Genomic DNA, 22,219 nt, shown 5'->3' with positions numbered 1-22,219 from the left:
GTTGCTACCTTGCAGGCCATTGAGGATAGCAGTAATTTCAATAGACTTGACTGGAGACTGTAGAGTCCCCTTGTCCTCACCCTCCTCCATCTTGGAGAAGACATCGTGGACCGAGCCGGGCTTGGGGGGCCGCGGGACGCGGCTGTTGTTGGGGGAGTGGCCCAGGTCCCCCAGTCGTTCGTTAAGTCTCTCCAGCCTGTCTCGCTCTCGCTCCGCTTTGTTCTGGAGCAGGGAGAGAACGGTTCGTCAAATTTTAGGGAGAGAACGGTTCGTCAAATGTTAGGGAGAGAACGGTTCGTCAAATGTTAGGGCAAAAGTCTCTGCAAATGAGAAACATGTTCTCAGTCAATTTGCCTGGTTAAATATAGGTAATTACTATGTGTCAATGGGAATATATTTCATTCCCGCAGTAGGCTAATGGATAGATTGCACTGTTGAAAAGATAGAGAGAAAGACATGTGTACATGTCACAAGCCGATAGTGAAACCCATACCTTGATTTTCTTGCGGTGCTTGATTTTTGGTACATTCTTATTGGCCGGACGCACAATCTTGTCTGCTTTGACCCATTCATCATATCTAATGGTGGAAACCAAAATAAAAAAGAGACATATTACCATTTGGATCTCACAAAGACTACTAGACTACTAGCACATTCTCTCACACACATAGCCCACCACACTAAGACATCCACCTCACAGCCCGACACCACCTCATCCTCACTGTACAACAAGCATTGACAGAGATCCAACATTTTAGTATGAAAAGACAACTTCTTAATGAAATAAGCAAATTCTGAAAAAACCAACAACCACAGAAATAAATTCAAGAAAGTTCCAAAAAGGTGCTACTTTAGGTCTTTAAGAAGGAATGAAAAGTCTTTTACAACAACGTCACACACCACAAGACAGTAATGCAGAGGAGCTCTATCGTTAATGGACTAGACCAGAGGACCACACGACAACGTGGAACGCCATGAGGAAACCCAGGTTGCGTCACGCTAAAGAAGCAGAAAGAGTTACTCCCTGTCTGTCTCATGGCGCCCTGACACTTCTGCCTACACACTGCGTTACCCTGACCCTGAGGGAAGGGGGCGTGAGGGGGGAGAGGTATAGGTGAGTATTGCAGCACTGTCTTTTGGCCTGATGCACATTGATACGGCCTTATGTTTTGTTTTTTTTGTATGGAATGTTTTCTCTGAAAAAAATATTCGGCAATGGATCGGATTTGTTCGGGTTAAAGGTCAGCCCGTCTCTGGACTACAGTGAGACAGACAGTGGAGGGACAGACAGACAGGGGAAACTGTCGACAATGTTACAGATTGACCCAATTCTTTAGTTCTGCCACTAGGTGGCCACGGTGTAATCCATTAGCAGAGTCCTGACAGAGGGACTGTGTTTACTTGATAGAATTGAGAGGGAGGGCTATCTGTTATTGCCTTTTGGGGAATGCCCGTTTCGAAGGCAGTCCCCTCGGAAGGAGGTAACAGATCTCTTTGGGAGAGGTTGAATAGGCGTTAGGTGGTTGTCCCCAGGCCCTGTCTTACCTGATGTTCCAGCCACAGTAGTGCACCAGGTAGAGCACCTCTCCCCCCTCCACGTCTGCCTCTTTCACAGTGGCCTCGTACGTCTTCAGATTGCGGCCTCGCCCATACCTCACCTGCACCTTCATCCCCGGGGGGTAACACTCAAACTCCTCCCCCTCCTCCCCCTCCTGACTGCTGTCATCCCTGCAAGAAAGACAGTTCAGCACCTCCTGGCCCTAGGCTTGCCCAGAGTGACACTGTCAACCCCCCACCGCCCGCCGCCCCCCCCCCCCCCCGCCCACCCCCCCAGCCCCCTCTCTCACTACCTGCTCCTGCTACTCGGATACCCTGGCGCTTAGCCCGCCCCACCCTGACTCAGTTCCTGATTGGCTGCTACAACTACGTCCTCTTCCCCACTACTATCAAACAATCTCCTACAACTCAATCTGGCCCAAAGGGGTCATCAACATCTTCGTCAGCCTGCTTGCTAACCTTCATCTTCCTCCTCTCACTCAGGTCCAGTGTACTGCCTTCTCAAACTAGGTAGAACCCCTTTCAACTAGGCGTAGCCTATATACACTAGCATTCTATTCAAAGGGGGGGTAATGACAGAATCAGTATCATTTAACACCACCACAGACTCCGATTACAGAGAAAAATCATCTAGGTGTGGACTGGTATGGGATTAATGTGCACTACCACTTAAGACCAAGCTACTCCTACATCCACACACCACATACAAGGGGCTCTCATTCACACTCATTATCTTGGTGCGGTTGGGTTTCGGGTCAGGACAGCCACAAGGGGGTGCTAGCGGGGCACAGTGGGCCGCGGGGGGAGAAGGGGGGGGGGGGGGGGTGGAGCGTCGGCTGGGGTGTTAAGGGCACACGGGGGTAGGTCATCATCACACACAGGTTTGGCACAGCGAAGCGGCAGGCTGTAGCGCTCGGGATTCACACAGGCTCTCAGCGGGAGGAGAGGAGGAAGTAGTCAGTCAGGAAGTCAAGGGTTTCCCGGGCGAAGGTTCACGCTGCCACAAAGCACAGCCACGCAGACCGCACGCCACTACCGCGTGGTAGTGGCGCTTCAATACCAACCGCACGTGAACACTTAGTCGGTCATCAGCGCTTGTGTCAGTGTCGGGTGTCTTTTTTTCTTTTTTTTTTCCAGACAGTCTCTTAGTCCGCCAGCCATATGTCGACCCGGTAAGACGCTGTAGCATGACATGGGTCGCTGCTACCAGCTGGAGACTGACCCTGACTGATTCCCCTCTGGTCAACTCTCTGTGTAGTCCGAGCGGCCCGAGGCCGACACAACCGAGCAGGAGCAACGCAAAAGGAGACGGGGCCACGGTATCCCTCAGGGGCCACATCTGACATGGTGAGAGCGTTCAGGGGCAGTCATGAACATACCTTTTCTCCTGTTTGGCGTGCTAAGTAAAGCAGACCACACGACATCGTGACTGGACTCTAGATCTAACTGGAACGATAATAAGCCTCCCTCATCTAGGCAGCCTCCACAGACTTCATTTAAGTAAAATCGCCACAATTGATGTGCTTGTATGATTCAAACCAGCAAAAACTGCATATGGCTTAGTTGTGTGTTAAACATAGTTCATGAAATAAGATGAATATACAAAATAAGATGACTATATTAAAGTATAGCCAGGAAAAACCATCAAACAGAAAAGTGGCTCGATAATGAAAGCCAACTCGTTAAACTGATCCCCAGCAGAAGCTGCTCCCCCAAGGCTACTCGCCACCGCAGTGTGCTCCCAAATCACCAATTCAACCGTCTCTACAAGCCTGCGTCTGGATGTCTAGAAACAAATGAAAGACAAACAGCCACAGAAAAGAGACAGCGAACAAAGCTGCACACCAAAAGCCGGGAGGTGAAACAGGCGGCAGGCTGAGCGCCAAGGGCGGGAAGCTCCGAGACGCTGAGAGGAGTGAGGCGGCGGCGTTTCGCTAGGATCTCTGCTTTACACAACCCACTAGACAGACTGATGGCCAGCCAGCCAGAGAGACAGCCAGGCAGAGAGACATCCAGCCAGAGAGACAGACAGCCAGCCAGCCAGCCAGAGAGACATCCAGCCAGAGAGACAGCCAGCCAGCCGGCCAGAGAGACAGCCAGCCAGAGCGACAGCCAGCCAGAGCGACAGCCAGCCAGCCAGCCAGAGACAGCCAGCCAGCCAGCCAGAGAGACAGCCAGCCAGAGAGACAGCCAGCCAGCCAGCCAGCCAGCCAGAGAGACAGCCAGCCAGCCAGAGAGACAGCCAGCCAGCCAGAGAGCCAGGCCATGTTTGAAGAGGCGTGGCCAGAGAAAGGTGGCCCAGCATGCTGTTGGACTAGAGGCCGTCAGGATTTAGTGCTCTCCGCAATCTCCGTTTGTTGCCACTTGCTCAGCCGTGAGAAGAGAGAGACAGAGAGAGAGACAGTGGGAGAGAGTGAGAGAAAGTGGGAGAGAGAAAGAAAGAGGGTGGGAGAGATAGAGTCTGGAAGAGAGACAAAGAGAGAGAGTCTTGGAGAGAGAGAGAGAGAGAGAGAGAGAGAGAGAGAGAGAGTGGGCGAGTGGGGCACAGAGGGCAGTGGGGCAGGGAAAGTAGGCGGAGCCGCCCGGAGCTCCTGGGTCTAACCTCTAGACCTCTCAGCTGACAGGGTACTCCAGTCGGCGTGTCAGAGGCCAAGGGCCATCTGTGTAACTGTGTTCAGAAATGTACATCTGGTTTAAGTCTAAAAATATTAAGTCTTCCAAGACGATTCTCTATCAAACGGTGATTCTTCTCCGTGACTGGGCTCTGATCTGCCCCTGGGGGTGCACGGTGACATCACCGAGGGGGGGGGTGACCTGTCATTACTAGCCCGCCCTCCCGCCTGTGTACCCGGTCAGCTGAGGCGTGGTGCCCTGGGTTCCTACTGCCCCCCCTGCCCAGCGTTGGAGGGATGTGGGGGGGTGGGGGGGGGGTGGGGGGTTTGGACCACCACGTAGGGCCACCTACCCAGAGATGTCTTTGCCGTCCTGCCCTTCCTTGGGTCCCTCCTGCTTGATGCCGCCGTCGGCCCCCGGACGCAGTGGCGCCGCCGTCGACGGCCCTTCGACGGCCTCGCCCTGGCACGGACCATCGTCCTCGCCGTCCTCATCCTCATCCTCATCCTCCCCGTCGCCGCTGTCCTTTCGCTCGCCCTTTGAAGCATCCGCTTCCATCTTGCTCCTGCCCGCCTCCGTCTTCTCCTCCTGCGAGCGAAAGAGAGAGAGACAGAGAGACAGAGAGAGGGAAAGAGAGACCGAGAAAGAGAGAGGGAAAGAGAGACAGAGAGAGAGAGAGAGAGAGAGGGAAAGAGAGAGAGAGAGAGGAACAGACAGAGAGAGGAACAGAGACAGAGAGAGAGAGAGGAACAGAGACAGAGAAAGACAGAGACACACATAGAAGCAGAGACAGAGGAGCAGAGAGAGAGGAGCAGAGAAAGAGAGAGAGAGAGAGAGAGAGAGAGAGAGGAGCAGAGAGAGAGAGAGAAAGAGGGGATGGTTTTATTACATCATAGTAGCCTTTATTACTTTACCAGGGGGCGGAGCCCCGTCTGCGATAGGAGCCTCCCGAGGTGAGGGGACTGGGTCTTTCAAACCAAGGACAGAGCTGATGTGTTTGGAGGGCGGTTCGTGTGACAGCGACAACATAAAACACAGCATAAGGGAAGAGGTCGGCCGAAGTACGGGCGTTCGCGGAGAGCGCGCTGCTCGTCTGTGGGCGGTACCTTGCAGACTGAGAGCTGGGCGGTGCCGGGCTCTCGGTCCGGGTGTGCCGTCTGGTCCTCCCCCGCCCTGGGGGGGGCCACGGTGGGCCCTGCGGCTTCCCCCGACCCCCCCTCGCTCTTCACCTCCTCTCTGGGGCCCGGCTGCTTCAGGGGGAGGTCCATCCGGAAGGTGATGGCTGTGGAGGTGCAGTACCCCTCGAACCCTAACAGGTACCTGCCCAGGAACAGCAACACAACCACCACCGTTAACACACCAGCAAACTCCACATCCAAAACGGGATATCAATATCTATGTGATATCTATGTAATATATGTGCAATATCTATGTCATATCTATGCAATATCTATGTACTATATACGTAATATCTATGCAATATATGTAATATCTATGCAATATATGTAATAGCCATGCAATATCCATATAACTCCACTAAACCCCTCCTGCAATCTTCGATCTGGAAACAGCCTGCTTCTTCATACCCCAGGACTAAGCTCCTCTCTATGGGAGACCCTGCTTCTTCTGTTGGTCAGCGATGAGAGACAGAACTCCAGCCTGGCTGATAACCCTCCGTCACGGGAGGGAAGGGCACATCAGTCGGCTGTGATCCTTGACAGTACCAGCCTACGTTATGTCTGAATACAATCCAACGGCTATTTCCCAATAAAGAATCCCTCCTGTGCACAAGCAACTCCCCCAAAGATAATAATGAGAAGCACAAGCTGGCAAGTGGAAAAGTTCAAGCATAGTTGTATTTGGCTGAGATATGAATGGGACATCGGACGCAAAACTAGCAATAGCCGAGTTTTTAATGAAGAAATAATAATAGATTTTTTTTAATATAAACTAGTTGAAAGGCCTACTTATTTAGCTTTTTGTATGTGTATATATTTAATATATTAGTGTCTCTGTTGTGTCTCTGTTGTTGATTCTGCTATTATTATAATGACCGTGAATACATCACTGTCAGCCCGTCGCGCTGCACACTAGCTACGGCCAGAGAACACGCTAGCGCTCGCGGGAGCACAGAGCCAGCGAGAGCCGAGTCTGGACATGCACGGCTACGAGCTGGGGGAGGGGGCGGGGGGGGTGATACGTACTTGCGGTAAGCACATTTGACATTGTAGCCAGCGGCAGAGTTGAGCACAGGGATCCCCAGGTCCTGGTAGACTGACTTCCAAACGGATCCGTTTTCAATCTGCGAGGAAACAAGGGTGTGGAAGGGGGATGGTAGACATTCAGCAAACATGCTCAACTGGAAAAGTGATTAAATGCGGATGGAATGTAGGGATACTAGGACAGTTCTGCCCATATAAAAAGGATGAGGTAAATGGTGAGAGAAACGGGTGTGTCTGGTGTGTAACCGCTCACACTTTCGAAGCCTCCCAGTTTGTGGACCAGCCTGTAGAGCTTGAAGAGGTTGAGGTTCCTGTAGCCCAGCACAGGCCTCTTGTTGATGGGGGTCCCTGAGGGAACAAACACAGAGCTCAGCTCAGCGGTCTAGTAAGTCACTCCAGCACAGCGTTTTTGACACCGGGTCGGTTACATAGATTAATCCCTTGACAGGATGTGAAAGCGAATTAAAATGAGACAAAGTCTGATATGCCCCTCATGGTATTGATCTGTGGGTTCTATCTGGCTAAGATAAGTGGAGCCTGAGTTTTTGTGACCCAGGTGTGATCCGCAATGAGCTCACCTCGGTCTTCCATGAACTTGTACAGCTGCTGCAGGAAGTTCTCCCTCTCCTCCGGGAATGGCTCCACTTCCTCCTGAACACACGCGCACACGCACATACACACACACACACACACACACACACACACACACACACACACACACACACACACACACACACACACACACACACACACACACACACACACACACACACACACACACACACACAGGGAAGTGCCGCAGCAGGTGAGCTGGGCAGCTTGGCGCTAGAGGGTAGGACCGATGTGGCTTTTTCAGGGCCGATACCAATACCGATTATTAGTAAGGCAGACCAATAACCAGTATTTGGAACAGTATTTTAAAAATGAAAATCAAGGTGTCAACATTTAGAGCAACACAAACTCCAACACAAAACTTTTTTGAAATGCCCTTCAGACTAGAGAACTCCCTCAAGAATATTGGACCTCATTCCTGAACATTTTCTTAAGTGTCTTCTTAAATGTCTTTTTACGAACTTCGTAAGACCAACCCTAAGAAAGATCCCCGCCGGATTCATGAATGCGTGGGAATGTGTTCTTAAACCACCAGTGTTCTCAGCTGCTCCCCTTCTTAAGTTGAATGCGCGTTCTAGTACACCTGAATTTGCATACATAAACGCCCCGCCAGCTCCTTTTCCTTTTCCGACAGCGCGGAAAAAGTTGATTGATGTTCAAGTTCACATGCAAATTCAACGTTTTATTCGTCACATGCAACATACCAGAAAAATTAGCAGTGAGATGTTTCTCCGCTGGCTCTTATAACTTGTACACTAAGCTTAAGCAAGGTGAAAAAAACAATACAAAATAACAATAGAAAACAAGACGGTATGGACGTTTAATACAAAATGTAAAATATATAGCCTACATGAAAGGGATGGGATGTGTTGAGAGCAGATGATTAAATTGTAAAGTTTAGTTAAATGCATGAGTAGGCTACTTGTGGATCCTGATATGCCCCATCTATAATATGTAGGCCTATATGATATATTTTAGTTATGGATATTCACGTTTATTTACAGAATGTAGATGTGTCCATTCTGACGACTATATAGTATAAGGTGCTGTTGTGCTGAGTCTGAGTATAGCGACTGAGTTTAGTGCTTATTTATTCATTCACTGCCATTTGCAGTGTTTGTGTAGTGCTTTTATTTATTTTAGGACACCACGATGCCTCATAGAATCATGACTATAAATGTGAAATGTAATTGGAAATGATACAAATATTCTCGTATTTATTATTATTATTATTATTATTTCAAGCTCGTATTTCTCATAAATTCAGCCCTTGCGAACATGGGCGCACTCCAATCTGGCCTACCTACAACTGCATTTCCGCGTTCTTAAATCCTGTTCTTAGATAAGAACAAATCCCAGATAAGAAACCATTCAGGAATGCCAGAATTGTCCCGGGAACTTCGTAAGTGGAGTAAACTTTTTCTTAACTGTGTTCAGGAATGAGGACCGTTGTGTTTATAGAATAGAATAGAACATTTATATAACCAGTACAGGTAGAGGAACATTGGAATTCTTGTTATCGATTGTCCTTACAATATCTTATCAGCACTAATCAATTGCTCATTCCAGTCCTAGGGACTCAACTAGACTTTATAAGGTTTCCAATCTGGCAATTTACCCCTATCCATAGTCTAGCAGATCTATCAGAACTGATCCTCATCTACTTATTTCATCCAATCATGGATGACTGTGACTCTGTCCGTAATATAGGCGGTGCAATTAATAAATTACAAGTATACAGTTGTAAAGAGTCAATTATTATTGTCTATTGTATAGGAAAGAGTCAGTTGTTATTGTCTATTTTAAGGGGTTCAATTGTTCAAGTGTGGTCAGGTGCTGGGGAGGCGTGTGTTGCTCGACTGTCGGAGGCGGTCGCTCGACGTGGCGTCTGCGTCGACGTACCTCCTCCTCCTCACTGCTGGGGTCTTCCTCCGGCTCCTCCTCCTCATCCTCGTCCTCATCCTCCTCGCTGCTGGAGCTCTCGTCCTTCACCTCCGTCCTCCAGCTGCCGGGGACGGCCGCCTGACGCTGGAACTCCAGGGCCGCATCCAGCGCTGCGGCACACACATGCGCACACACAAACACACACACACGTGCGCACACACACACGCACACACACGCACGCACACACACACACACACGTGCGCACACACACTCACGCACACACACACACACACAAATTACAAATAAACACTCATAAGGCAAGGGCCACTTGTTTAGATAACATCAACAGACTAAAGTGATTGCTGGGATGGTCACCTAGCAACATGGAGTATCTCAGCTATTACGCCACCAACAATCACTAAACCAGTTCCCTCCTGGTCCCGGGGGGCCGAGGGCGCGGGCGTGTGTTGCTGTGTGTCAGCGTGTCTTGATTTAGCCTAGAGACAATACGCTCTGATTAGAGCCCAGCTGCGCAAGGCTGAAAGTCAGACCCAAAGCCCACGCACGCTGTGGCCCCCGAGGGCGTAAACAAAACGCTCTTGAGCCCTAACGACACCAGACAACGGTGTGACGGACAGCCCGTAGATAACCACGCCGGGGCTCCCCCGCAGGAACACACGCCTCCCCAGACAAACGGCGGCGGAGCGCCCGGTGACATAGAGCCCCATCATTTCCACACGGACTCCGCGGAAGATACTCAATTATGCCTCAGTCACTGGATCAGCGCCACCATAACTGAGAGGGAACAAGACTAGGGAGAGAGGTGTTTGACAGAGTCACTTGACAAACAGCAGTGTGTTTGTATGCGTGTGTGTGTGTGTGTGTGTGTGTGAGAGAGAGAGAGAGAGAGAGAGAGAGAGAGAAAGAGAGAGAGAGAGAGAGAGAGAGAAAGAAAGAGAGAGAAGAGAGAGAGAGAGAGAGAGAGAGAGAGAGAGAGAGAGAGAGAGAGAGAGAGAGAGAGAGAGAGAGAGAGAAAGAGAGAGAGCTGGGCAGACCTGATCTCACATCTTTACCTCCCTGGAGGCAGCAGCATCTGCGTTCATCCGCTCTGTCACACATGAGCTCAAGTGGCATCTAACTACTCTGGAGGAGTCTTCTTTTACGCAGCATTACGTGTCACAATCACCAGTCAAGAACCCGTGTGAATGAATACCGAGCAGCCGAGAGGCTCCATCCAGCTGTAATTATGAGGAGCGGAAGAGAACGGTGGAGCAGAGCAGACAGTGAGCACCACACAGAGACCCCCCCCCCCAACCCCCCAACCCCCCGTCTGAGGACAGCTTTCAAACAGAGACAGACTGGCTGGTGGCAGGTGCCCTTCACCGACGCCAGAACAATAACAGGCCATCTTTCTTCGCTCGGTCTCCCAGCGCCCCTTGCTTCTCATCCACTTCCTGCCAAGTCTGTCTCTTGACTGACACAAAGCCAGACAGTAGTGTTCAGCGCTATCAGGGCGTGACATGACAGAGACGACAGCCTACAGACCTCAGGCTGTCACCCTGTTAGCTCCCCCTCCCCCCCACCCCCCAGCCTCACACCTCAATCAGAGAACCAACCGGCGTCTCATTATGGCAGGTGCTTCTGGGAAATGTAGACGATAAGTGTCGCCGGTAGGACAAATTAGAACTGATTCCAAAGCCGCCCGAACTCACCTGGCTTGAGATCTGCATCCGCTTTGGGGGGAGTCCCACTGTCCATTTCCCGAACATCCTTCCGCAGCACCGTGTAACTGTGACAAATACAAACACATCTGATTGGCTAGTGTAGACAGTGACCCCTCCAGTCCGCTAGTGCCCCGGAACAGAGCAGAAAGCAAAGTTGTTGATGTTTTTAAGGGTACAGGCTAAGCTAAGCTAAGCTGGTACTCGACTCAGAGAGCAAAACAGCTCAAACACAATTGTAAAAGTGTCCACTCCAAAATGTTTTCAGTCGCTGGAGGTAAGAGGTCGTCCGCTGGAGAGCTACTTTCAAGATAAAGTCCTTGGATTTTTCAATTTATCTGAAAACCTAGGTCTCGAGAAGAGCATGACCTATTAGCAATCCTGCTAACAGCTCTTTGGTACTAGTGGTTATATTTTTTTGTTGTCACCAGAGCTCGGTATTAGAGGAGGACGCCTGAAGCTGCACCTGTGACGTTTAGTTAAAAGACAGGTTCGGAATTTAGCATTATAAGCCATGTTATAAGGTTATTTACGTACATATACAAAGGCCCATATCAAAGTTTCGTCAAACGGTGCACTCTCGAGATATAGCCCGTCGCTGCTAACACACTCAACGGATCCATAGGTACATAGACAAAATCCCTCAAAAACACCATGAACTCTCGTTTTCAAAGACAGGAAACTCACCGAGTGGGCACTGGAGTCCTTTGATGTTCTGATAAAAAAAATCGCCACAAAGTCCGCTTCTGAATAAATAAATAAAAGTTTCCTGTCTTTGAAAACGGGAGTATATGGTGTTTTTGAGGGATTTTGTCCATCTATGCACCTATGGATCCAGTGAGTGTGTTAGCGGCGATCGGGATAAGCCTCATCATTTGTTTATTACTACCCAATCTGTTGTCCACCCAATCAGTTTCAATCCAGACAATGTAAAACAATCTAGCAACCGCTCCGCCAAAGACAATTGTGATTGGTTTAAATAAATACAGTTAAGAGTATTGATTTGTTTTTTGAGAGTTTTTTCCCTCCTATCCCCGAGAGACCAGGAGCGAGACCTTACTCCAGCGTGAATGAAGTGTGGAGATAGTTCTGGCCATACGAGGCTACTGCCCTCCTAACAGACCAGCTACGCAGACGGCTGACGAGGATGTGACCTCGGAGGCCTTTCCGTGTGCCCGAGTGAATTACAGCTTCCAAATGTCCTCCCTGATCTCATCCCTCTCATCAGCTCTCCCTCTCTCCCCTCCCAGACAGCCAGACTCAGCTGATAACAGCCTCGTCATGCTCTTTCTGTCTCAGCGGGTGCGTGTCCAGCCCGGCCTGGGCCCACACTCATGTGCAGCTGTATTGGGAGAGAGCAGGCAACAGTATACTGACTGGATAGGATTTGTACGGCAGCCATGTCAACAGGCCGGCACAGTGGTGTCCAGTGGTCCAGAGAGGACGCAAACAAGGTTGACCCGCGTTGAGTTTTTGTCTACCCACACACAGGGTGACCTCGTCCTACACACTCCCACGTCCAGAGAGGAGCCTCTCCACATATCGGCAGAGTCTCTCTCTCCTGGTGTCTCTCTGTGTGTCTGCTCTGGGGCGACAGTAGGAACAGTAGGCTTTATATCACTGCTACTGCTTAGATTTCAAAGTTATCCCTCCGCATAACACTTACAGTATGTAACCTTACAGGATCTGTTCGCTCTTTACTTTAAAATAGATAAGATAGATTCTTTAATAATCCCCCTAGGAAACTTTGGGGTTTCAGCAGTGTAAAAAGTACAGCAGCAGTGGGAAAAGTACAGAGGAATAAATAGAGAATATACATAGATAATATACATAAAAGATAACTCACAATTTCCCATCCTTGAAAGAGCGAACAAAGATGTTGTCCTTCTTCATAGTCACATCTTCCTGGCAGTCGGGGGATATCACCTTGTACAGAGAGAGAGAGAGAGAGAGAGAGAGAGAGAAACAGCGAGAGATGAAGAGGTTGAGAAAGCGACAGAGAATAAATCATAAAAACCCATTGATCCCGGCCGACTGTGCTCAAAATAAGCCGTTTTAAAAACACACAGAGAAAAAGTGAGCGAGGAGAAGAAAAAAAAAGTGAGTGAGATGAAAAATCATATGAGAGCATAAACAACGTCTCCCCCCAATGTGTCCCCCCCCCCCCCACACTCCCCCCCCCTCCGCTGTGTACCGGTGTTGATTAGCACAGCCCGGGGGAGGAGTCTGACAAGCGCCGCCTGGGGTCCGGAACGGCGGAGGCAGTGCCGTGGCGCGGCTGGACCGGAGACTCCGGGTCTCCATCGGGAAACGCTCGTCTGCTCTCCTCCATCTGCTGCGCCTCTTTCCTTTCATGCTCTCGCTCTTGATCTACGCTGAACATCTTCTCCTCTAACGCAGCCCGTCTCTCCTTCTCACCGGCAGCCCGCCCGCCCCGTGCGTTAGATGTGATCTGTTTGCGAGGCGTCGTTCAGTTCAGCACGCCTCCCCCCCCTCCCTCCCTCCCCCCCCGCCTCTGTGCCACAGCGCTCTGTAAACGATGCCGATGCCACTGTTGTGTGGCGCTCCGGGGCTGCAGTTCCCCCAGACAGCCACCGGGAGGCGGTGCGGAGCAGGTCAAACCGGCAGCAGCACAAACAACAAACCTGGGAGGCGGGCCTCCGCTGACTACATGGGGAGGGGGGGGCGTTTAAAGGGCCAGCGTCCTCGCTTCGCCCGCTCCGGTTCCCAACCGTTCCGCCCGTACCGCTTACATAAACAAACAACGCCTGTCACCACGTCATTGTTTGCTCGCCTCACTTCCCCCCCCCCCCCACACACACACACACACACAGCATCGGAGCTATGGAAGGAGGGCGACATGCAACGGTCTGGAGACGACTGATAACTTTCACATCAAAATAAGCCTTGCTGCATTGTTTTTAGAGATCAGTTAAACAGATATCAGCTACCCCAACCCCCTCCACACACACACACCCCAACCCCCACCCCCGAGACTCCCAAGCTCAGCTGTGTCGCTTTCTTTAAACACTACTGCGGAGTTCAGTCATCCGGATCAATGTTGTTGTTTTTTTCCAGCGTTTCTGATACACTCCCAACAGGGTCTGTGATTGGTTGGCAGAGAGAAGTCTGGACCAACAGAACTGGATCAGCCTCAGTTTAGAGATTACGCAACAGGCCGTTTAGATGGAGCGGTCTAATCCTGGGATTCCAGGGACAGGGGGCATGACTGTGGTTGAGCAGCAAGCAGGCAGAGAGAGAGAGAGAAGGACAGAGGAAGAGCGCGAGAGGGAGAGGGAGAGAGAGAGAGAGAGAGAGAGAGAGAGAGGAAGAGAGAAAAAGAGAGAGGGAGAGAAGGCAGTTCCTGATGAGCTCACCAGTGCAGGGTACCACGTGGTCTTTTTCTTGTCGCCCGTGACGACCCCCTCCACACACACCACCTTGCCAAACAGATCTTCATTTTGCCGCTTGTCGCTCTCCTCCTCTTCGCTGGAGGAAGAGGACTCCTCTTCTTTGCTGTTGAGGGAGGGGACACAATAAGCTCAGCCTCGTCGTCACTAAGCCTGGGTGACATCTCACATGAAGTTGTTTTTATGCCTGTCAAATACAGTAGGTGAATCTACTTTTTGGGGGGGGGACTTTATTGCCTTGCAGTAGTAATGCAATAAGATGGTACAACAATATTGTTTCAACTAAATATAATGCATTAGAGAGAGGAACTTAATGTAGCCTGAAGTGTTAATCAATTCAGAACTTGCATAGCAGTTGGTAATTCCTTCACAGCTAATTTCAGCCAGGCTACAGTGGCCTAATTGTGACTCTACCCCTGTAGCGGTAGAACACACTAACGATTCTGCGCGTCCTGAAAACACGCAAACACCCTCCGCTGGGCTTCTGCTCACCCACACACACAGCAGGCAAACAAACACACAGCAACCACACAAACCACCTTCTGTGTATATATGCTCACCACACTCCATTCTTGGATTTTGTATTGGCACTGTTATGTCTTTGCACCATCCTGTCCTGTCCTGCACCCTGTCCTATGTCGTCTCCATCAGCGTACTTAACCCTAGTCACATTCCTAGTTCGTGAACCATATATGGAGAATAAACCGATCTTGAATCTTGAGCAGTGAAATGTGTGTGCGCGCGCACGCACGCGCGCGCACGCACGCACGCACGCACACACACACACACACCTCTCTCCCAGCTCATTTGGACACAGGACAATGAAGCATTAGGCGTACTGGGTCGGCCGATGAGCTCATTCATTAGGCTGGCTCCGTTGACGAGCCCAGTCACTCATTAGCTGAGGTTTCATACTGAGCCTCTCGCTATGCTAAGCAGCCACGTGTCGGAGCTACCAAGCTAACACCCCCAGCTAGACAACAGAGCCTCACTTCTCTATCCTCTGGCTCGCTATGTCAGGTCTGGGCGGCCCGTCACAGACAGGAAGACAACGCTACATGTATATATGGAGAGACTAACTAAACAGGATAGCTATTAGCTTGTAGCTTGTTAACTGAAGTTCCACAGCCTAACAATCCAAATCAATTGAGAACATCCAATTAAAAGGAACCACGGAGCAAAGACAATATTTGTCCAGCCGGAGACGCACAGGTGTCCAATGTGCTAATGTGCAGCTCTGGGACTCAGTCAACATCGGTGTTCAAAACAATATTGACTTTTCTATAAGCACTATCAGTGTCCTCTTTATACCAACAAGGAGCCCCAATTAACTGAGGATGAGGCCCCTCGCCAGCTCAATTCCCTGCCGGAATCCACGGCCCCAGAGCCGGTTCAACCGGGAATAAAACATCATTCAGGAAGGAGGTTTGTACTTTGACTCCCGCAGCGGCACACTGCTGCCGAGAGACTGTGACGGAAGGATTTATTTTTCTCCCTCTCTCTCTCTCTCTCTCTCTCTCACACACACACAGAGTTTCACACACGCAGCAAGCCAAAACAGAGGAGGAGGAGGAAGGGGAGGAGGAGGAGCCAGGCAGGATCTCCTCCCCCTGCTTCGGGGGCTGTTTGAGCGAGGTCAGAGTGGGGAGAAAGAGAGAGAGGGTGTGTGTGTGTGTGTGTGTGTGTGTGTGGTACAGCTATAATTTCCGACGACACCCTCAGGCTACTGATCCCCACCACTCCGGTGCGTCTCGCACTTCCCTGGTGACGTGGCCCCCCCCGCAGGCCTGTGTGGAGTTAGCCCGGCTCTCCGGCGGCTCGCTCGGGAAAAAGGCGGTATAGAAGACTCGGTCGGTACTCACACTGGGTTGGAGCGCCGGCCGCGGTTTCCCTTCTTGCCGATGACAGGTGTGCCGAAGTGCTCCGGGTTGGTGAGAGGCAGCCTATCAAGTGTCTGAAACGGAGAAGCAGGGACAGCCGGGGGTTAAGTGAGAGCTCATCAGAGTTCCCCGGTCATAGGCTAATGATTCACGGACCCACTGTGTGTGGGAACGGATTCGGCACTCAAGTCTTTAAAGATAAGTCTGCTGGTCAAAGGTCGCGTGAGGTCAGCAGACGGCGTTCCGTAAACTGAATAAGGAAGTGGGAGGGTAGGGTTTGCGGTAGACTACTGCACCAGAGATAAAAGTCACAGTCATTCAGCGGGGGATTTGCATGGATATCAGTTCCCGTTTCCTGGAAAAGCCCTGTAGTGCGTTTACTAAACGGCTGAACTTGTGGACCCTCATCTGGGACTATCAATTCACAAACTTGAAGGTCCAGCGCCGTCTGGCAGCGGTGTCAGGCTGAGCCGTGTGCCTGCTAGCTGTACGAGATGAGCAGGAGCCGGCTCTGATTGGTTTCCCAGAGAGCTCCCAGTGAGTCCGGGCTCGTGTCGGACCGCGGGGGAGAGCGCAACGGGGACTTGCCTCGCTCTCCGCAAAGTGACGCGCTCCTTTCAGGCAGAGAGAGGAACGCCTAAGGGTCTTCTCGTCGCCATCATCAAACACTGCAGAGACCAGGGAGAGGAAAAACAGTTAGGGCGGAATATAGGACAGGGCGTCCGAGCACGCACACAGACACACTCACGCATTCTCCCTCTCTCCCTCCCTCAAGGGCGATACTGCGCGAACGGACCCCTCCATCTCTGTTAGAGAATATGCCGCGCTCTAACGCAGCCTGCTGCTTTCATGATCAGATGATAACAAATTTGCTGGGCTTCAGAGGCACACGAGCCCGAGCAGCAATAGTCTGTTCCAGCTCACAGCTTAATATCCCTTCAATGATCCCTCAACTGGCAGCTTAGAAAACAGGCCAGGGGAACAATGTTCCCAAAAACCTCCCTGTCTGGTTTTTGTCAGACTTTCACTGTGGGGCAGGGGTGTAAGGTGTCTAGTTGAGAGACAAGGAATGGGGGCTGACAGTTTAATCCAGACTTACCGACAGTGTATATACTAGCGTCTGTCAGCTTGTTGATGGTGGCTTCCCGGTAAACCCCGTCCTGGTTCTTCACCTCCACCACAGCACCCACCTGCAGTTAGAGAGTTGGTATTGAGCTTGGGAGATAGGATTTCATTCAAACGGATGTTGCGAACGTAACTGTGATGCCGTCATTGGCACAAATAACCGGTCTCAAGAAGAGCCTCCACAGGAAAAAGCAAAAGAAAGCTTCATGATCGATCAGAGTCGTTGTGGTTGTTCTGTATTGACGATACAATTTTGTGTCGCTGTAAAAATCGCTATTGGGGATCTTCCCTAGAATATCCTAGATGAGCTGAAATCTGGACAAAAATGAACAGAGTATGAATAAGCTCTGCCTAAAAGAGAATCTGTAATGATCTGTTTGTATATTTACATATCCGTATAGTTCGATTTAGATCGACTGCACATTTCACCTTCTTTTGTTATTACCTGCAGTCTTTCACTAGTCTATTTTCTGTGCAAAATAAACACAACTAAAACTAAAACCGTGAACAAAGCAAGCCGTGGAGGAAGAACGGCTCAATAAGAGGAGACCAAAGCGCACAGCGAGCATTATTCAAGCCTTCACGTGCAAACTGCCAGCAAGCACAGCCTGTCAGCTTCGACTGGAGTCTGATGAAATCCTATTTAGAAGCTCCCTCCTCCTCCTCCTCCATCCTTCCTGGCCTGACTTACCTTTAGAGGGCCTTTGATGTCCCCGTCATGGACCTCCGCTGTGGACAGATCTGGTTTAAAGGTCACCTGGGGGTAGGGGGGAGAGAGAGGGAGGGTGACAGTCAGTCTCTTGAACGTCTGGCATCGTGAGACTAACAGATCAGTAACCAGAGTAAACAAACATTCCTCCAGGGCAGGTTGCATGATTCTTGTGGATTCGAGTTCTGCTCTTATCGCCCTGGAACCTACAGTACGACTGTGCCCAGTGCCTGACTGATGGGGGTCTCGGACCCCTGCTACACTGAGAGGGAGACCCTGTGGGGAGAGGTGCTAGTTTTATCACTCTGAATCAATAGTGGCGGGGGCTTAATGGGGATACCAGGAGCAGAGAGCGCAGTGTCACAACACGGCGGCGGTCGAGTCCATTTCTGTCAGGATATTAGCCTTCGCTGAGCAGTCGACCCCCCCACCCCCCGCGGGAATGTTTGTCATAATCTGATCACGCCGTGACAAGATACGTTCGACAGACAGACCACGACACGCATAGTAGTAAAACAGACACGCAGCCTTCACGCCTCACATGACGTGCGGCTCAACTTTGGCTCTCGTCGGCATTGATCGTATGCAGAGAGATCGACCGGCACGCGTATAGATCTGTGTGTGTGTATGTATGTGGGATTTAGGAGACGGCTAGAGCCCAGGAGAGGAAACTGCTTACTGCAGCCACGAAGACGTGGGACATTCCCAGTCTTCCAGAGCAGGAGTTCCCCTCCCACAGAGACGCGCTAGCCAGGGAGACTCTCTCTAGCCAGGGAGACTCTCTCTAGACAGGGACACTCTCTCTTCTTCAGAGAGGAGGATGGAGGGAGAACGAAAGGACAGAACAGCACAACCTCCACTGTTTCCTGGTGTCCAGCGGCAGTGAGCGCACATGTCCTGACATGGTAGTGGCTACTTCCCATAAACGCAGAGACCGGTCAAACCCCAACCCTAAAACTAACCCTAACACTAACTTTGAACCCTAACCTTAACTCTAAACATAACCCTAACCTCAACCCTAAACAGCCTCTGCGTTTATGGGAACTAGCCTTTACCATTCAGACCTTTAGCCTGGCCTGCTTGCTGGCGCCCCGGTGCTAGGAGCAGGGCTGGATGTGTGCGGTGCGTGGGAACACGGCAAACACACGCAGCCCCCCCGTGTCGGACAGGACCCTCGGATCCCAGCGAGGCTCGGGGGCTTGCTCGGTGGGAGAGTGCAGATCGATCTTGCTCACACTTAGCCTGAGTGTGGATATCATGTAGTTTTACCTGTTTTAATTTTTTTTTAAATTATACTCACTTTTATTTTATTTTTTACTGTTTCGTACTTTCTATTCTCTTTTACCATATACGATCTGTCGTGTTTTATTTCCTTATTTTTGTCTACTGTTTTAACTATGTTTTATTTTATTTATTCTGTACAGCACTGTGTACTAGATTTGCTTGTTAAACAGTGCTATATAAATTACATTAGTCATTTAGCTGATGCTTTTATCCAAAGCGACTTAGAATAATTGCATTTAACGTAGGAAAAGCCAGAACTCACAAGTGCATCTCCTTTCTAAAACAAGTGACTAAGAGCATAATCTAGTGCTGAAGGCTAAGTGCAAGAATAGCAATCTAAAAATACAATAGGTGCTTAAGAGGGAGGATCATGCTCCTTGAAGAGATGAGTTTTGAGCCTGCAACGAAAGATGGGCAGCGACTCTGCTGTCTTGACTTCAGTGGGACAGAGAAGAGCAGTGACTGTGTCCATCGACCGCAGGGGCCTCGGAGTGACGGAGTAACCAGTCGCCCCGAGGGGGCAGAGCGTAGTGGCCGGGGGGGTTTTGGGTTTGACCATGACCCTTTCATGGCCCTCTAGGCTAGCACCAGAGTTTTAAACTAGATGCGAGCCGCTACAGGGCGCCAGAGTAAGGAACGGGATGTGAGCCGCTACAGGGAGCCAGAGTAAGGAACGGAGACAGGATGTTGTGTGGGAGAACTTGGGGTGGTTGAAGTTCCAGGGGCCAGTTGCACAGTACACCTTAAGTTAATATTTCCCTTAAGTTCTGACTTAAGGTTTCCTTAAAATAAAATCTGTTGCACAAACACCCTTAAGTATTCCCCTTAAGGTTTCCTTAAGATGTCCCTCAAATATTTAAGGTTTTCTACTTATCTCGGTATAATAGTACTTAAAGGAAAATGCTCGTTTTTGACAACCTGGACCTTATTTACGACATATTATAAGAAGTTTGACTCACCGAGATCACTTTGGTGTAGTTCGGAGGCCTGTAGAAGAAATTTAAAATCCAGCGCGAGCCAGTATATCCATGTAATGGCGTCGGACGGGGCAACGGGAATGCAGTTTCTCAAAATCCATTTTCGGCCGCTAAACGGTTGTTTTCATCAATCAGATTGGATGAATCGACAGTTGAGATTCCTCAACGCGAGCCATTGTTGTTTTGGTTTCCAAATAAGGGGTCTTTAGCCTCTGTAATATGATCTTTACACGCCTCTCCCCCACTTGAATGTGAGCGCGAGTGTAGCCTACAGACGGAGAATAGCCAGTCTGCGCGCTGGCCTGTGCGCATGCGTGCTGGAGCAAGTGGGGGAGAGGCGTGTAAAGATCATATTACAGAGGCTAAAGACCCCTTATTTGGAAACCAAAACAACAATGGCTCGCGTTGAGGAATCTCAACTGTCGATTCATCCAATCTGATTGATGAAAACAACCGTTTAGCGGCCGAAAATGGATTTTGAGAAACTGCATTCCCGTTGCCCCGTCCGACGCCATTACATGGATATACTGGCTCGCGCTGGATTTTAAATTTCTTCTACAGGCCTCCGAACAACACAAAAGTGATCTCGGTGAGTCAAACTTCTTATAATATGTCGTAAATAAGGTCCAGGTTGTCAAAAACGAGCATTTTCCTTTAAGGAGTCCCTTAAAGTCAGTTAAGGTGTTGCACAAAAGACCTTAGCAAGCAAAATAAGGGAAAAAACATAAGGGACCTCTACCCCAACCTTAGCTAAGTTATGGCTGCGTTTATGAACATAAACGATGGAAATCGCGTCCCAAGTGTTCCGCGACAGGGAGAACCCACTAGACACTCTTAGTGAGGAACAACTGATATTTAATTACAGATTTGATCGACAATCCATTTTTGACTTGTCCGACCGCCTGGGCTTGGACCACCCAACCTTCCGAAGCTATGCGCTTCCAGCCCCGTTGCAATTGATGATTGCGCTCCGATTTTATGCGACGGGATCTTTTCAGTCGGTCCTCGCAGACATTATTCATGTCCACCGTTCTACTGTGTGCCGTGTGGTTCACCGGGTATCAAACGCCCTTACCGGTCTGCTGGATGAGGTGGTCAACTTCCCATCTAAACGGGAGGAGGATGCGGTAGCGGCGCACTTTTTTAATGTTGCCGGCTTCCCGAAAGTGTGCGGGGTGATAGACGGGACGCACATCAAGATTCAAGCACCCACCCAGTACGAGGAGCAATTTATTAATCGGAAAAATCAACACTCCGGGCCGCAATCTCCTCCCACATTTTTTGTTTTTTATGTTGTGTGATCTTGGGGTCGAACCGAGCTTTTATTACATGTTGTCTCTTTTTGTACTCTTCAAGGAGCACAACTTTCTCTTCCTCAGACCAGTTCGGCTTTCTCTTTTTCTCCTCAGACATTTTCCCCAGCGTCTCAGGACGTCCCAGTGTAGTGTTGTGACAGATAGCCGGTCACGTGCAAGCAAACCAATGGTCACCATGGAAACTACAATTTTACTGCTGTAAAATCTCTTTCCTTGTATGAAAACCCTTAACGTTTCCCCTTAGCTAAGGAAACCATGTAAGGGATTCTGTGCGACACCCTTAAGTAATCCCCTTAACTAAGGGGAAATTAACCCTTAAGGGTCATACTTAAGGGGAAAACTTAAGATGTTTTGTGCAACCGGCCCCTGGGGTTTAATGGCTGACATCGGGGCCCCAGCAAGGAGGGAACTGCAGTAGTCCAGGTGGGAGATGACAAGGGCCTGGATGAACACCTGCGCCATTTCATCAGTGAGAAAGGGACAAATCCTCCTGATGTTGCACAGGAAGAATCTGAAAGAGTGTGTGACGGATGTGATATGTGAGGATAACGACAGTTGGTCGTCCAGGGTCACACCCAGATTCCTCGCAGTCCAAGTCGGCATCACCACTGCGTCTTCAATGGTGGCCAGGTCCCGGTGCGGGCAGCCCTTCCCCGGGAAGAACAGCAGCTCAGTCTTGTGCAGGTTGAGCTTGAGATGGTGTGTCGCCATCCATTCCGAGATGTCAGCCAGTCAGCTATGCGTGCCTCCACTTGTGGGTCAGAAGGGGGAAATGACAGGACCAGTTGGATGTCATCGGCATAGCAGTTATAGGAGAAGCCATGCAAGCGAATGACAGAACCCAGAGATGTGGTGTAGAGGGGAAAAAAGGAGAGGACCCAGGACAGACCCTTGTGGACCCCCCGTAGT

General features: G+C 50.2%; 1 protein-coding gene across 4 annotated transcripts in view; it reads right to left on the bottom strand.

Annotated features, from left to right (window-relative positions):
• arid4b (AT-rich interaction domain 4B) overlaps positions 1 to 22,219 on the bottom strand; it is a 40,500-nt gene that overhangs the window by 5,328 nt on the left and 12,953 nt on the right. Inside the window, exons 4-19 of one of the 4 annotated variants that reach the window (XM_084461276.1) lie at positions 17,716 to 17,781; positions 16,999 to 17,089; positions 16,488 to 16,567; positions 15,882 to 15,973; positions 13,987 to 14,125; positions 12,456 to 12,535; positions 10,601 to 10,677; positions 8,907 to 9,058; positions 6,971 to 7,043; positions 6,646 to 6,740; positions 6,375 to 6,472; positions 5,277 to 5,490; positions 4,523 to 4,758; positions 1,546 to 1,728; positions 494 to 578; positions 9 to 222 (exon numbers count right to left, since the gene is read on the bottom strand). In XM_084461276.1, the coding sequence (XP_084317402.1) occupies positions 9 to 222; positions 494 to 578; positions 1,546 to 1,728; positions 4,523 to 4,758; positions 5,277 to 5,490; positions 6,375 to 6,472; positions 6,646 to 6,740; positions 6,971 to 7,043; positions 8,907 to 9,058; positions 10,601 to 10,677; positions 12,456 to 12,535; positions 13,987 to 14,125; positions 15,882 to 15,973; positions 16,488 to 16,567; positions 16,999 to 17,089; positions 17,716 to 17,781 (1,975 nt within the window). The remainder of the gene's footprint in view (positions 1 to 8; positions 223 to 493; positions 579 to 1,545; positions 1,729 to 4,522; positions 4,759 to 5,276; positions 5,491 to 6,374; positions 6,473 to 6,645; positions 6,741 to 6,970; positions 7,044 to 8,906; positions 9,059 to 10,600; positions 10,678 to 12,455; positions 12,536 to 13,986; positions 14,126 to 15,881; positions 15,974 to 16,487; positions 16,568 to 16,998; positions 17,090 to 17,715; positions 17,782 to 22,219) is intronic. The other 3 variants (XM_084461277.1, XM_084461278.1, XM_084461279.1) reach the window with 3 other exon arrangements.

The sequence above is a fragment of the Borostomias antarcticus genome (assembly GCF_949987555.1).
Source record: "Borostomias antarcticus genome assembly, chromosome: 2".
In the NCBI taxonomy this organism is placed as follows: domain Eukaryota; kingdom Metazoa; phylum Chordata; class Actinopteri; order Stomiiformes; family Stomiidae; genus Borostomias; species Borostomias antarcticus.
Note: the sequence above shows the minus strand (reverse complement) of the source record. Positions and strands in the feature narration are given on the sequence as shown.